The sequence below is a fragment of the Dermacentor albipictus genome, chromosome 5, assembly GCF_038994185.2.
Source record: "Dermacentor albipictus isolate Rhodes 1998 colony chromosome 5, USDA_Dalb.pri_finalv2, whole genome shotgun sequence".
Lineage (NCBI taxonomy): Eukaryota > Metazoa > Arthropoda > Arachnida > Ixodida > Ixodidae > Dermacentor > Dermacentor albipictus.
In genome coordinates this window covers 166942011-166958125 of record NC_091825.1, presented here as the reverse complement: position 1 = coordinate 166958125, position 16115 = coordinate 166942011, and the positions used below count along the sequence as shown (strand labels likewise).

Genomic DNA, 16115 nt, shown 5'->3' with positions numbered 1-16115 from the left:
CTCCTCGAGTGTTCCTATCCACGCCCTTGTTGCCAATTGCGTGTTCACCAGCCTGCTTTCCCCCCAACTTTGCATTGAAGTCGCCCATTACTACAGTATACCGAGTTTGCACTTCTCTCATCGCTAATTCAACATATTCATGAAACTGATATATTTCCTCATTGCTCGTTAGCACACATGTTCTGACAATGCTCTGCGTTACAAAACGCATCTTTAATAAACAAGAGGACTAAGAAGTAGCTCTTAATAGCGGCGATCCCCAGAGCCAACCATATATTATAAGGGCTGTCCAAAGGGCCCGCGAACAGGTGGAGGACCGTACGTGGTCTTCCGTCCCCAACGTGGGAGCGGCCCGCAGACCTTAAAAAAAAAAGTTTCTTGACTGACTAACTTCCTCATCATCGTGGCTGGACCTTGGAGCGTAGGCTTGTACTACCTTTAATCTGTATGTCTTATTAAGTTTGATTACGACTGCTGCTACCCTCTCATTGTTGCTTTCATTGCTTCGGCCTAATGGCGAAACTAATAATTTTAAAAATACAGTCAAAAATTTAAATCCATGAATGGTGAAAGAATGCAAATGGAGCTAAAGCTTGTCCCCCGTTGCGACAATACTGTCAGCAGTGTATTACGATCGTTTATTTGCCGTGTTTCTTTGCCAGCGCGGAGGGCAAACGCTGGAAGCGCAAAATGTCGCGCGGAGGCCACGTGACCAGCATAGCCGAATCTAGCCGAACCGAGCGCGATTGGTGTCGTTCGCGCCGTGCCGGTTTTGCTTGAGGAAGGCCGCGTCGGCAGGCTTCGCATCGCGTCCTTTGTGCGAACAGTTGAACGCACAATGAACGACAGGATGAACATGGCGCCGGCTCAGTCGGCGATGGCCGATCGTTGGAACGCCAACGCTGCTGCCGCAGAGTCCAGGGGCCTGCCCGCCCGCGACAGTCCACAGCCGCCTAAAGGCCGTTGGGAGCGCCCACGCGGAGCGATGGCCGCGGCGATGGACCCGGTGCTGGAGCAGCTCTCGTACTTGCGCGGCCCCACCAGCGGCCTCGAGACACGCACCGTCGAGCCAAAAAAGTTCACTGGTCGGTGCCGCCTGTTCGTTGGTAACCTGCCCAACAACTTCACTGAGGAACAGTTCCGCAAGCTCTTCGAGAACTATGGCGAAGTCGCTGAGATATTCCTTAACACCGCCAAGGGCTTCGGCTTCGTCAAACTGGTATGTTTAAAAATGGCGTCCAACGGCGTGCTTCGACTTTGTGCCGTCAGAAGGAACGTGTGATTATTGTGTGCGTCGAGTCGAGCCCGAACTATACCGCCATGAGGCTGGCTCCACGAAGCGCTGCGGAATGCACAGCTTTCAATGCGCACAACGCTTACTAAGATCGGTATGACCTAACTGTGTGCGGCTGAAGTGACCGTCTTGGCGTGAAACTGACAGGCCACTTGTCGGTTGTGACGGCTACGTTTAAATAGCGCGGTCATATCCTGAAAGGTAGTCAACATTGGAAAAGGACGAGTGCGACCTGATATATGCAAGCGATTTTCGTACCCTTGTATGCACAAAACGCTTGCTAAATAAGAAGAAAGTGCTATAGCAATAATTAATTTCTCTCGTCAACGTAACCTGCGGTGTTGCACTCGGCTAGTAAACTGCGCCTTTCATTACACGCAGTGCATCTCCTAACTATTAACGGCGCAGATATGACAATATAGATTACTGCTTCAGTGTCTGGTGCTATTTCGTTTATTTGTAAATAGTAAAATGTATCTGGGTGGGCCATAGTGTGCCAAGCCAGCAATACATTTTCGTGCCAAATATATTTCCGAAAGCAAAATTGATGGTCATAATGTAATTGTGTTCTGGCTAACTACTAATATGTCACATGAATTGGGTTCCTTATGCTCTCTTTTCTGCCTTGTGTCATTTCATTGCCAGCTTAAACGATCACTGGTATGACATTTTCACTTTGTCATTTCTCTTGCTTAAAATGAACATTCTAACTCCCTTAACTGAAAACTACAGGAAAAATGTCAGGATTGTTGTAAATAATTTACTTTAATACTTATTTCTACAAACTGCTTTTGATTTTGGCAACCGGAAAGTATATGCGACATGATACATTGTCTCACTCTGTTCCTGCAATTGCAGTGTCTGCCACGCAAGCATAACCAGTATAAATCCATGCTGCGCTCTTGTTAACTTTTTTAAGCAGCATTGCCTTACCTAGTCTCTAATAAAATCTACAAGAACTGAAACATGTTTTATTTCTTTGTTTGGTGCCCGTTATACTGTGCATTAATCTTTTGAATGTGTTGATAAATTCGACTCTTATGCCATGAGGTTACAGTGTTGATGCCAAGTCCGGTGCTTTGAGGCCGACTATTGGCCTCGAGCTCCACCACTGGAAAAGCTGGCGCCACCGTCGGCGTGACGTGCTAGGAGGGATCACGTGGACATAGCGGCCGCGTCGGCTGCTTCGGGGGCGCTGAAGCGAGCTGAAAACGAGTTTAAATTCCCTCGTACACTGCGGTCCTCATTTAGTAGTGAAATTTTCCCGCTTCGAGTGTCTCCTTTACAACGATTGAAAGCACTACAATAGGTAGTGGCTGCCTTTGAAGGCGCGTAACATGTTAGGCTACTGCTTGGTGCCGCGGTGCCCGACGTACGCAACGGAGCCCGGTGTCAGCCTTATTCACACGTAGCTGCAGGACAAGAAGCTGCGTGAAGCTTGGCTCTCGAAATATAAAACCGGCAAACAGTCATCGGCTACAACTCGGGTATGCAGCAAGCACAGACGTGAGGAAGATTTCTGCTACGGCGCCCGGTCTGCGATGTTCTGAAAACGCGCACTGATACGCTCGCCCGAGTCCGCTGCCCGACTAATGTCATGACGGTTTGGTCTATGAACTTGTCAATGCTGTAGATACTGGCAAGTTGAGTGGAGTTGAAAGGCAGCGGTAAGAAGCACATTTAAACAAAGCATGGCATATGGTCATGTTTGTGTTATGAATTAATGCACTAGATTGCAAAAAAAGGAGCAGCGGGAAATTGCACGCTGAGAACACCGATTAACATACAGTGCGACGGAACTCCAGAAATAATATTGAAAGATCAAAGAATTTAGAAGAAAAAAAAGATTGAATCGCCGCGACGGCACATCACAGTCCCCTATAGGCGTCGAAGTCTCTATAATGAAGTTATCTTTGAATAGCTCTGACAGCGCCCACGCTACAATAGTTGCTTGTATACTGTCAAATGCTCGTATTCTGCGGCCTAAAGCTCATGGCATGGTGCGAAAATGCGCGCGCGGAGAAAGTGAAACAGTTCGCGTACAAGCATGCAGACGCGCCGGTCGCTGCGAATCTGCGCGATCGCTGCGTTGAGGCTTCGCTCTATTATGCTCGATTTAGTTATACAAACACTATAAGAACAAATTTCACATAGCTTGCTCTCAGCGTTTACCTACCTTTCACACAAGAAGCCGGTTCGGGCAACTCCATTGCGGCGACCACGCGCAGTGGCGTTCACTGTACGTATTCGGTAAAGAGATAGCGTCTGTAAACGATTGTGTGCTTTCAGTTTGCCTAAGTATATTATTTAGACAATAAACAACTTCTCTCGTTTCGAAAGTACTTACAGAAATGTCTGGGAGAGCTCGCGCGTGGTGTTTTCAGTGAGCGCTGACAGCAAAACCTGAGGAGCGTGCCGCATGATCCCTCATACTACGCCAGCGAAGCACTTCCGATAGGTGGCGACTCTGTAACTCCTCGCCGCCAATAGTATAAAATTAAAATTTATCCCAAACCTCATATTTGCCCATTGTCACCCCTTTAAGTGTGAGAAGTTGCAGTAGAATTTCTACGGCTTTGAAAATGTGTTGATACTCTAACTAGTTTAATTAATTTCATGTCATGATGTATCCCTTCTGCAGGCTTAGTGGTAGTGACCAGCTGAAAAAAAAAATATGGACGGACACAAGATGAACTGAGTAACATTGGATGTGAAATGCACTGGGCCAACCTTGCCCACATGTTTTTCTAGCCGTTGTATTGCTGAGGCCATTGGTCAGGTCAAGTTATGTGTGGTAGTTCTCACCGGATCAGTGATGCTAAGCAGCACTGGGCTTCTGTTCTTGGCAGGGAGACCACCTGGGAATGCTCATCTGTTGTTATGGAATGGTGCCTTGAGCTAGACGATTGCAGTGCTTACTTCAGGAGGTGCCTCTTATTATCATGGAACTTGCTGCTGGTCCTACCTGTGTTCCCATTCTTGTGGAATCAGTCTGTCATGCGCCTTGCTTACGTCCATCTGTTCCTCTTGCTTTTGTTCAGAGCATTGTCATCCCTATGTGCATTCTGGTCCATGCTGCCTTTGAGATGCTATTACCTGCATGATATTCAGTGTGAACCAGAGTCTGCACAAGATATACAAGCTCAACTTCATACATTCAACCTTATCTTTTGCACTTCATGCAGGATACGCGGCAGAATGCTGAAGCAGCTAAAGCTGCCTTGGACTTTATGCCAATGCAACAGAAACCACTGCGTGTGCGCTTTGCTACCCATGGGGCTGCCCTCAGAGTGAAGAACTTCAGCCAGTGGGTGACCAACGAGCTTCTGGAGCTTGCCTTCTCAGTCTTTGGAGAGGTAGAAAGAGCTGTGGTCATTGTGGACGATCGTGGTCGCTCAGTGGGCGAGGGCATCGTCGAGTTTTCACGCAAGCAGGCAGCCCAACAGGCACTGAAGCGTTGTTCTGAGGAGTGCTTTATCTTGACAAGGTCAGTGGCCTTTAAAAGAATACTGAATTACTCTCGTCGTACTTCACAGATGCACAGTTCTGGGTGCAGTGATAAGAGACATAAGCGTTTGTTGTGCCCCAGGCCTTGTGATAATTTGTGATAAGCACGCAATACTCTGCCACAAACTTCTTGCCACCACACATTGCCACCTCCTGCTATCTGTCCACTCTTGGTGATTGGTTAGCTCACGGGCTTGAAGATTGGGTGGCATGCATGAAAGCGTGCGAAGAAAATTTCGGAAACTATTCTTGGCTTTTCATTGTTTCTTGTGAGTACTGACGCAGGGCTGTAAGTCTTTGATATCGTACAGTGTTGCTAGATGCTTTATTAACTGGGCTTATTTGCTGCACATTGAAAAAACCTCAGCAACCCAAAATGCACCACGGCTGCATCCCTCATAGCCTGTATTGCAAATTTTGCATGTCAAACTCCAGGAATTACTAGTAACTGATGGCAGTGACCATTCCTCCACCAGTTGCGGTTTTTGTTGATTTCTTATTTCTGCCCATTTTGATGCACTACTCAAACTCTGTTACCGAAACACCAAGTACAGTAGACTTCCGGTAATGCGATTTAGGTAATTCTATCTTTAGGTTAATTCGATCCTAACTGAAGTTCCTGGTCGGAACCCATGCCTTTCTATGGGCCCAAACTTACGTTATTTCTAACCGAAAATTGGCCTTCGCCAAAGAATTTGAGCATGGCCAGTCAGCAGACATGCACCTCACTCCTATGCCACTTCTTTAGTGGCAGTGTACCGTATTTACACGATTGTAATTAGACTTGAATGTAAGTCGACCTCCCCCCATATCACGTGACAGGAAAAAGAAAGAAGGAAAGCATACCTGAGGGTGCATTTTATATGAAATTTATTGGTAGATGACATGGTCACTGGACTACTCGTCTTCACTAGTGCTGCCATCATCATTGTTGCTACGGTCCCACAGTGCGTCGTCCTCCTGCGGAATTTCACATTTGGCAAACGACCGCACCACGACATCTTGAGGAACAGCAGCCCACGCCGAATGCACCCAACCACACGCAGCCGTCAGAGAAGCTCTTTTGACAGGTCCGGTTGGCGTAATTTTGCGGTCTTCTGGCGCAAGCCACTCGTACTCACGGCAGAGCAAGTCTTTAAAAGCCGAAGATCCAGGCTTGTTTCATGACCATGTCGCACCTCAGTGGCAGGGACTGATCACGCATTTCAGCGACGTTCGCCGCAAGCTTGGCCTACAGCTCTGGAAAGCGTCCAGACTTCGGCACGCGGGAAATTCCTCACTTGCTGTCACAGGTGAAAATTTCGCTTCGCTGCAGTCGCCACTCTCACACCACCCATACAGAAACATCGAACTTGCGGCCTGCTGCGCAGTGATTTGTTTCTTCGCAGTAAAGGATGGCAGCCCTTTTGAACGCTGCTGTGAATGAGTGCCGAATGATTAGTGGGCCTGAAGCACTCATGACGACTGAAGAAGCATAGAAGTAGCACATAGCTGGCAGTCAAGTGGAAAGCGCCAGTTAAGCGCAACAGGGAAAGAGAAACCCACGAGCGGTGTCTGCTCTTCCATGAACTACCAATACTCCCCGCAAGCGCCGCTGTTCTGAGGGTGCCGCCGCGAATGGAACAGCGGTGCTTCCATCAACTATCGACCCCCTCCCCTCCCCATAAGCGTTGTGTGCACTGTAAAACACTAAAGAATGTTAGAAAACCTTTCCAAAATGCGAACAAACATGCGGGATAGCGAAAAGCTACGGGTAGGGCCATAGAGCAAACATAAAGTTGTAGCTACATTGTAGCTCCCGTTGATCTCGCTTTTTTTGGCAGTGCCATGTTTTGGTTTTGATTGTAAGTCGACCCCCCCACTTCAAATTTTCAAATTAAAAAAAAAAGTGATCGACTTACAATTGTGTAAATACGGTATGTGTCGACAGATCGTAGAGACAGTGAATGCGTTGAACAAATATCATCTCTTGTCGAATATACCTATTTTTTGGCCTGCCTCGGGAAGATTTTCAAGCAATAACCGTAGCTTGCAATGTGTGGTTAGGGTATTTACCCGATCCTAATGCGCATCTTTTTTCCTCCATAATTGGGCCGAAAGTTGACTGTGCTGTGCAGTTGGATATGAAAACAAAACCTCCTAAGCGGCACTTGCATGCTTTACAGCACACAATAATGTACTGCGTCGTAGCTAACATTAACAACAGCGTGGCGAAGCTGATTTTAGAAAACCGGCCACTATGTTACAACACGTCTTTCTAGCCAAAACATCAGGTGTGCATTAGATTTCTACTTTGTTCAGGACGTGTCATGTCATTTCTGCGTTAGTTTTCTACTTTGGACACACAGAAAGTGGGCATAGGTTTGATTCGGGGGTGTGTTCGATTGTGACAAATACTGCCAATGATTTGATGCTGTGTTATGAAATGTTTTATACATCTTGTTTAATTACATCTCCTGGATAATTAGATAAATTTAGCTGGACCCGTCGGGGTCGAAGTAACAGAAATTGACTGTGTTCTGCTTTATAGTATAGATTTTCACATTTGACTGCTCTCTCTCCTTTTATTCTCTGCCTGCACTAAGCATTTGGTTCATTATACATCATTGTATCTGCACATATTGCAGGTTCATACGTTATTGTTGCACATTTTTCTTGCTTAGTTCCTTTGTATTGTGGCATGCTTAGTTCCTTTACTTGTGGCATGGAGCGATGGCATACGGCACTCAATACTGCAAAGCATGTATGGCTACGAAAAATTTTGACATTACAGTGTGCATACGCACAGCTTGTTCACAGTGCAGGACAGCTTCATGTTGCCTGACCAGATAATATTCTGACAAGTGTGTTGACTGCTAAGCTTGTAGCACATACCTCGGTTAAAGGGCCCCTCACAACGCCTGACCGTTTTTGAGCTGACAAGCGCAGAGCATATATTGTGTGATAACGATTGTGTCTGCAAAGTATTACATAGCTACAGGCCGTGGAAAGATGTGAAATCGCAAACCAAATGCCGTTTTTCCTTCTCCTCCCGGCCGCCGCGCTCCAAGCCGGAGAATGACGTACTTGCGCCCCTGCGCCTACGTGCTCGAGTCCACAGTGTGGTGTCGCTCGTGGTGACACATGACTTCGAGAACTATTCAAAGCACCATCTGTTATTTGTGTGATCTGTTGCTTGAATTGACAAAGTGAAGTTTAGAGATATTGTAAAACACACAAACGGAATGTCTGCGTGTTTTTTGCTTTACTTCGCACTGAAGCAAGAGAGATGTACTTCCGCTTCATTTGCTTGTTCCCACGGTCGTGTGGTCACGTGCGTAGGTACCGAAACGATTTTTAAAAAATTTTTATTTATGAATACTGCGATCTTGTACACAAGATCATAGCAGGTGGGAAACATTGTGTGAAGATACAGAATTACAGACACAAAGAAAACAAAATTGCACATAGGAATTCAACAAGTGAATACAGCGACAAGGTCAATTAACAACAATCAATTCAAATGCTCTTGAAATAAATGTAATGATGTCTGTCTGACAACATCATCCGTGAGGTTATTCCAATCAGTGATGGTCCTTGGAAAAAAAGAATATTTAAAACAATTAACTCGCGGATTTAATGGTGTTATAGAAAGAGAATGGCGATTTCTAGTTTGGTACCCCGAGGAATAGGTAAGGATATTGGATGTGTCAACTTTGAGATTATTATTAATTAATTGATAGAAAAACTTTAAGCGACATATGCGATTTCTCTTAGGAATAGAGGGTAAACCGCTTTTTTTGAGGAGGTCACTGACTGATGCTCGCCCGTAAGTGTTATATATAAACCTTACTGCTTTCTTTTGGATTCTTTCAAGTTTATTTATGATTACCTTTGTAAAAGGGTCCCACATAATTACTGCATATTCTAAGATTGGTCTAATAATAGTGTTGTAGGCAAGGAGGCGTGTACCAGGGGTTGCTAGCTTAAGCGAGCGTCGTAAGAAGAAAAGCTTTCGGAGAGCATTTGCTGAAACATAGTCAACATGTCTGGTCCAAGAAAGGTTATCAGAGATCCATAGACCTAGATACTTATATTCTGTGACTTCATAAAGAAAATTATTATTAGCCGTGTAGTAATATAGAAGAGGGAGCTTTTTAAGTGTTATTCTCATAAATACGTTTTTTTCAAAGTTAATTGACATTTGCCACTTCTCACACCAAGAAACTATTTTTGCAAAATCATTATTCAGCCTAATTTGATCATCAGTCGAACTTATTTTCTCATACAGCACGCTGTCGTCTGCATATAACTTAACACGTACTGACAGGTTTTTAACAATATCATTAATAAACATTAAAAACAGTAGGAGGCTGAGGACGGATCCCTGAGGAACACCAGAATCGACAGGAACGTAATTGGAGCAAGTTCTATGCAGTTCCACAATTTGACGGCGATCAGATAGGTACGATTGTATCCATGTTAATATCTGTTTATTATTTATAATAAAACTGAGTTTATGAAGTAGTTTCTTGTGTGAAACCTTATCGAAAGCTTTTCGAAAGTCTATAAAGATAACATCAGTTTGTTTTCCTTCGTTGATTGCTGTCGCTAAATCATGTATTGTTTCGACCAGTTGAGTGCATGTAGAATACCCTCGTCTGAACCCGTGTTGAACAGCTGCCAGTACATTATGCTCTTCGAGGAAATTGGTTAGATGCTTATGAATGATGTGTTCCAATAATTTGCACGTTGTTGAAGTTAATGAAATAGGGCGATAATTTTCAATACACGTCTTCTCTCCACTTTTATGCAAAGGCTTAATTCTAGCAGTTTTCCAATCACACGGTAGAACACCTTCTTTCAATGATCGAGTGAATATAATGATTGATGCCATTTTCTCCCGTGTTCCAGCGCGTGATCATGCTCTGCGGTCTGCTTGTTCTGCCTCGGTATTTGTGTAGCACTGAATTATACTGCTAGTCACGTGTCCTTGTGCACAGCGCACAAAATCATGCGCTGCGTCAAACTATAATGCCGCCAGCGAAAGTGCGCATGGAAAGAAAAAAAAGGAAAGGTGAAGGCAGGGCCCATGACATATGTGTCACGCGATCTGCTACGTCTGGCATGCAAGAACACAGGGAAGAGATTTCGCTTGCGGAACCTTGACGAAGCGAGTGGAAAGAGTGTCTCGCTATGCAGTGGAGCCTACCTGCTGAAATCATGGGTTCGCTTCACTCAAATACAGTAAACTCTCAGTTGTACGAACGTCGGTTTATCGAATATTTCAGAATAACAAACTTTTTAAGAATCCCCAGCAGTTTTCTTATAGATTCTATGCAAAAATGTTTCACTTCAACGAATTTCAGAACAGTCAATATTTCAGTTTAACGAACTCGCTCAGAGGACGAAGGCTTGCACTGCGCTGCACTGCAGGTGCAACCGATGCCCACCCTCATCAAACCGCCGCTCCAGCGGCAATGTAACGTCGCTGGCGCTACAGCGCCCCTGGGGCAAAGCGGTGACGCGGAAAACGAACAGCAACGAGGCATGTCTTTCGAGATCGTCCACACAAAACGAGCAAGCACATAATCTCGGAGGCCATGAACACAGTAGCATCGCTGGTGCTTACAACGCCGCCAGAGCAAAGCGGCGATCTGTCACACCACAAACCACGTGGTTGTGTTTTTTTCCGGCCGGCTTGTCGTGGCATGGTCGTCGTCCCTTTCTTTCCAGTCTCATCGGTTCCGCGTGTGCACACAAACGACCCACGTGATGTGTTTTTCATTGATATGTACAAATTCCATTTCACACATTTTTAACACTGTGGATACCATGTCCTTTGCTCCATGAATTGCACTTCAAACTTTTGACTCTGTGTGCCATGTCTTATGTTGGTCTAGTGAATATTCAGTTTAGTGAACTTTTAGTTAAGTGAACTATTTCCTTCGGTCTCTTGAAGTTCACTCAAGTGAGAGTTCACTGTATTTCTCTCAGCTATTAACGAGCCGACTTGAAAAATTTTCGTGGCAGAATGCTCCCTAGAGGATACATAACTTTCAGCGTACAGTCACCGACTGTTTATTCGAACCTCACGGGGAATGCGGAAATGTCTGAATAAACAGGTGTCCGAAAAAGCAGATTAAGAAAAAAAAAATAAAATCCTTTATTTCCACGCACTTATTCGGGCTCGGCAGTAGTGTTGAAGAAATCGTGAAAGCGCCGTTGCACGCTGTTCCGTTTACGGGCAATCAGATAAGCCTGAATCTCGGAGAGGGTCGTACGGTCACTATAGGCAGCTGAAAGTCAAAGCACAGTCACTGCTTGTACTCGCTCTGCATGCGACGGCAGCGTAGCACATGGTGCGTCATCTTCCAACTCAGTCATCGTCCGGCGGTGCAGCAGAAACCTGATGAATGATCTCGCTGTCGTTGAGTTCTGCGCATGTCACTACAGCAGTGTCAGCACCTGTGAAACTGTCAAATGAAACAGTGTCCGGAATCGCAATGCAACCACTGCGCAGGTCTTGGCAGAAATTTTCCGCGTCAGTAAGGAGCACATCGGAAGGCAACAAATCTTCAAGTTAAAAGCCAAAGAAAAGCAGCAAGGAAAGGGCAGGGCTTCAGAAGCAAAAGAGAAAGGCTACAGTAACGTTCACTACGAAAGAGAGAGTAATCCTGGGATGTTTTGATATGTCGAGCATTTTGACATAAATTTTCCTTAGAATGTGATTTTAGGACAATTTTGTGCCTTTTTTCTAATAAACTGCTGGGTGTATGCGAACTAAATTTTGTGAACAATTGAGCTAGTGCCGTGTACAAATGTGTAACTAAAATGATTATCTGCACCCCTTTGGTAGTCTAGTAAACATATAAAAAACACTTCGTAGTGGCTGCTGCACTGTGTAAAAAAAAAAATTGCGTTATTTTGCGCACCTACATCGCTCCAGTTTCAGTCGAGCAGTGTACCCTTGCCCTTCCTTTTGCAAAATTTGAAAGCTCTGCGACTAATAGTTTTGACAAAATAATACACATGGGAAAATACAAAAATAACTGACATGCTTTCTTAAACATTTCTGAGTTTTATGGACTGTAGAACTCCCATACCATGTAAAGAACTTAAAAAACACACCCATGTTCAGGACTTCTCTGATTGCGATTCTTCCATATCACCTGTCAGTCTCAGCCCACCTTAACACTGTCCTTCCTCCCATGGTGGCCAGCACCCCTCGTCCTGTGGTGGTTGAACCGCTGGAGCAGCGTGACGAAGACGATGGCCTGCCAGAGATGAACTTTCAGCCAAACAACAAGCAGTTCCAGAAGGAGCGGGAGGCAGGTCCCCGGCTGGCTGAGGTGGGCTCGTTTGAATACGAGTTTGCTATGCGTTGGAAGAAACTGTACGACGATGAACGGGCACGTCGCGAGCAGCTTGAGCAGGATGTCCTTTCGTGCCGCCGCTCACTTGAGGACCAGATGGAGGCACTTCTCTACGAGCACGAGGCCAACATGTTGCGTGAGAGTGAGTACTGCTTTCAGGTTGCTGCAGCTATGGGGATTTTGAGGGACGGAGGCTGGTGTTTCGCACAATGCAAAAGTGAATGGCCTGGCATGGTAACTCATGTGAGCTAACAAGCAGCCATTTCTTTTAGCAAGGCAGGCAGAGGACCAGTAGTGATGGTGCAATAATCATGATGGGAATGCGCATTTAAATAATTCCGTCTATATTTTGATTAGTGTGCTGTTCATGAACACAGTGGAGAGGCACTTGTACACATTGGAGAAAGCAAAACTTCGAATGCATGCATGTGAATTTTTGTGAACAGGTTACATTTGGGGGCCGAGTTGGAACACTGTGCTTTCATATAGCCGTGGAAATTAATGGGACACGTCTATTTACATGTCCTTGCATACTTGAGGCAAGACTCTTTTGTTATTTGTTGTGCCCTCCAATCACTGTGTGTGAAAAGAGGATTGGTTGCTAGGCACTGCAATTTGTGATCTTCATTTCATTCTGTTCCCCTTCCCCTACTGCATACCATCATGGTCCAGTGGGGATAGCGAACATTGAAAGACAGATAGTGCGAAGTTGCCGCAAGAAGCAAAGAATGCTTCACATTAAAAGCAAATGCCCACTGCCATACATGTAGTCATGTATGTAGTCATACATGTAGTCATGTAGCCATACATGTAGTCCACTTGCTTTGTGTAGTTCGGAAGATTTGGTCATTTCAAGGACAACTCGCAGCACTTTAGCATATTAAAGGGCCCCTGCATCACTTCTTTTATCCAAGTTGAGAAATGCATCAGAAGGTAAGGGGAGTCATGGGTTCCAAAACCAATTTTGTTAATTTTGGTGTGAATTGGATGATATTGTCACGAGTGTAAAAACTATTTACACGATGTATTTACACGACAACCTTGTCGTCTTTTTCTACCATAACACTATGTATTGTTGAGTGTTTTTCTGCTGATTGCAGATATCTAATTAGATCTTGTATAACTGCATTACAACAAACATTACCAGGTTTTTAATACGGAAATCCAGCAGATATTTTATGGGACTTTTCAAAAACTTTTCACCAGCAATAACAAAGTATACCAGAGAGTAGCTGTGATGTAAATTTTATTGTTCTCAGTGCACTTATAATGCGAAAAAACTGATGTAAACTTGATTGCAATATTTTTGCTAATCTTCAGTTATAATTAGTGGCAATTACAATTTAGCAGACCAATTTAAAAATAAATAGCATCACCAGCTAGATCCATTCGATATGAATATAATGATAGCAAACATTTTGCTCATACTTAGAACATACGAAGATGCTCTCGGTAAGGCAGTGTGCTATGCCTGAAAGAATGAAACAGAAAAACGAATCTGACCTTTCAGTTTGCTACAACTGGCTATATTAATTGCATCACCATGTAGCCCCGTCCTTCAGCAACAAGTTTATGACATATATGTGGCCACCGTGCAAAAATACCGTATTTACTCATATAATGATCGCACTTCTTCGTAAAAAAAAAAATTGACGCAAATTCAGGGGTGCGATCATTATTACGCAGGTTAAATTTTCCACGAAAAAAAAACTATTTTCTTTTTCATCTTGGATCTGCTGCGGGATGACAAGTCAACAAACAGGTGGCTGCCGTTACTGCCACTGTAACATTGCGAGATACCAAAACAAAAATGGTGGCCGGCGGAGCAAGCCGAACGAGCCCGAACACAATTCTTTTTCTTCTCGTGAGTACATTACGTGCCATGTCCACTTTGAGGGGACAGAAACAGAGATGGGCGCGCTTAGCTGTCAGTGAAATAGTAACACATGGCAGGCATGCTGTGAAAACTGCGGCATTTTTCTTCACGACTATCCTAATACGGCATGTTTCTGCTAAGGGTTGGCAAATATCTTGGCTGTGTTACAAGTGTCGGCGTATGAATAGGGTACACTTCTAACTAACGTATCAGTGTAAACGTGGCTGCTATTGTTGCCACTCGCAATTTGTTGCGTGCCCACGAGTGCAGACGAGAGGAATCGAAAGGCGCCCTCCTTGCTATTTTTGAGCACAACCATTATAAAGCCTCCAAATAATAAAGCCAAGGGAAGTTTGGTTGTAGCTTTTTTTTTTTCATGGAAAGGTGGAAAGTGATGAAAGGAATGAAATGGGGTATCTGCTTAAGGGCAGGACGTGGCAGTGAAAACATTTTTGTTAATTTATGGGAATAAATTGCTAAAATTCGACATGCAGGTGTCACTTGTTATGCTGATATCATAACTGAAATTAGTTTTGTGCTATCTATTATAATTTTTTGAGTTACAACAATTGACAGCCTCTAATGGTCATCGCCAAATTCATTAATTACACATTAGTTGGCCAAGATTTTCACATCCGCATGTTCACGAAGGCCCTTTCTGTGCAATAAAGCTACAGTCGCCGACCGTTTATTCGGACCTCACGGGGACTGCGGAAATGTTCGAATAAACAGGTGTCCGAAAAAGCAGATTGAGAAAAAAAAAAATGAAATCCTTTATTTCCACGCACTTATTCGGGCTCGGCAGTAGGCTTGAAGAAATCGTGAATGCGCCGTTGCACGCTATTCCGTTTACGCGCAATCAGATAAGCCTGAATCTCGGAGAGGGTCGTACGGCGGCTGAAAGCACAGTCACTGCATGTACACGCTCCGCTTGCGACGGCAGCATAGCACATGGTGCGTCATCTTCCGACTCGAGAGTCATCGTCCGGCGGTGCAGCAGAAACCTGACGAATGATCTCGCCATCGTCGAGTTCTGCGCACGTCAGTACAGCAGTGTCAGCACCTGTGAAACTGTCAAATGAGACGGTGTCCGGAGTCGCAATGCAACCACTGCGCAGGTCTCGGCAGAATATTTTCCGCGTCAGTAGGGAGCACATCGGAAGGCGATAAATCTTAGGCCTCCCGGCACCCGCTTGCCTGCATTCCCCAGGGCAGTCTGCGCGGGCACTGTCGGCGCCATTAGAGACTTGACGCGATGTTTCCGTATGCCGCGTTGGATCACTGAAACCTCGACAGAGCACACAGAGCAAACACCACCGTGCCGACGCCAGTCGCACAAACGAAAAAACGCGGCCTGCACGCAGCGTCGTGCGCGAAGACACAAATCAGCTGCTGGATTGTCTTGACATGGCTTACTAAGCTGAAACCGGAACTACTGCAGAGCCACTCTATCGAACCAGGCAGAAACGATGATGATGAGCGGGGATTTCTAGTAGCGCCACTTCGTGGGGCAGCAAGGAAGCTCCGTTCACAACAAAAATCGCGTTCAGCAAGTCGAACCATACACCGGTCAGAGTCGGTGCATGGTGCTCTCGACCTAGTTGGCTCAAGAAGTGTCCGAAAAATCAGACGAGAGGTTGCAAGGTGTCCAAACTTTCGGCAGTTGTTATACATTGTGGTCTATGGGGAGGATGGCGGTGCCGCGAAGCTGACCGAATAATCGGGCATGTCCGAATATTTGGAGTCCGGAAAATCGGTCGGCGACTGTATAGGTTTATTTTTTAAACGCCAAAATGAGCATGAAAATATTTTTTCAGCTTTCCTTTGTATGTTGTCTTACTGACGACTTTTGTAAAAAACACATTATTTATAATGTGTTTTTAGGTGAATAATGTCTTTATAAGGTGAAGTTGAAAATGGACAGCTTTATTGCACTCATCAATGTTTCAGGATCTAAGTGCAAAAGACAGAATGATTTTGTCTTCATTCGTTGTAAAATGGCGTTGGGATGGCTGAAAGCAACTGCACAGAAAATGAAAGCTGAGAAAATGGAGCTCAAAGTTACATTTGTTGTAAACATTTA

At 44.9% G+C, this 16115-nt stretch overlaps 1 protein-coding gene across 8 annotated transcripts in view; it reads left to right on the top strand.

The window, feature by feature from the left end:
* Positions 1-713: 713 nt before the first annotated feature.
* The window catches only part of LOC135904021 (splicing factor, proline- and glutamine-rich-like), a 114826-nt gene continuing 99424 nt past the window's right edge, over positions 714-16115 (top strand). For 3 of the 8 annotated variants that reach the window (XM_065434573.2, XM_065434572.2, XM_065434577.2), the window contains exons 1-3: positions 715-1219; positions 4480-4781; positions 12003-12298. In XM_065434573.2, coding sequence (XP_065290645.1) covers positions 839-1219; positions 4480-4781; positions 12003-12298 — 979 coding nt within the window. In that variant the 5' untranslated portion in view covers positions 715-838. Of the gene's footprint in view, positions 1220-4479; positions 4782-12002; positions 12299-16115 lie in introns of all 8 variants that reach the window. The other 5 variants (XM_065434571.2, XM_065434576.2, XM_065434574.2 and 2 more) reach the window with 3 other exon arrangements.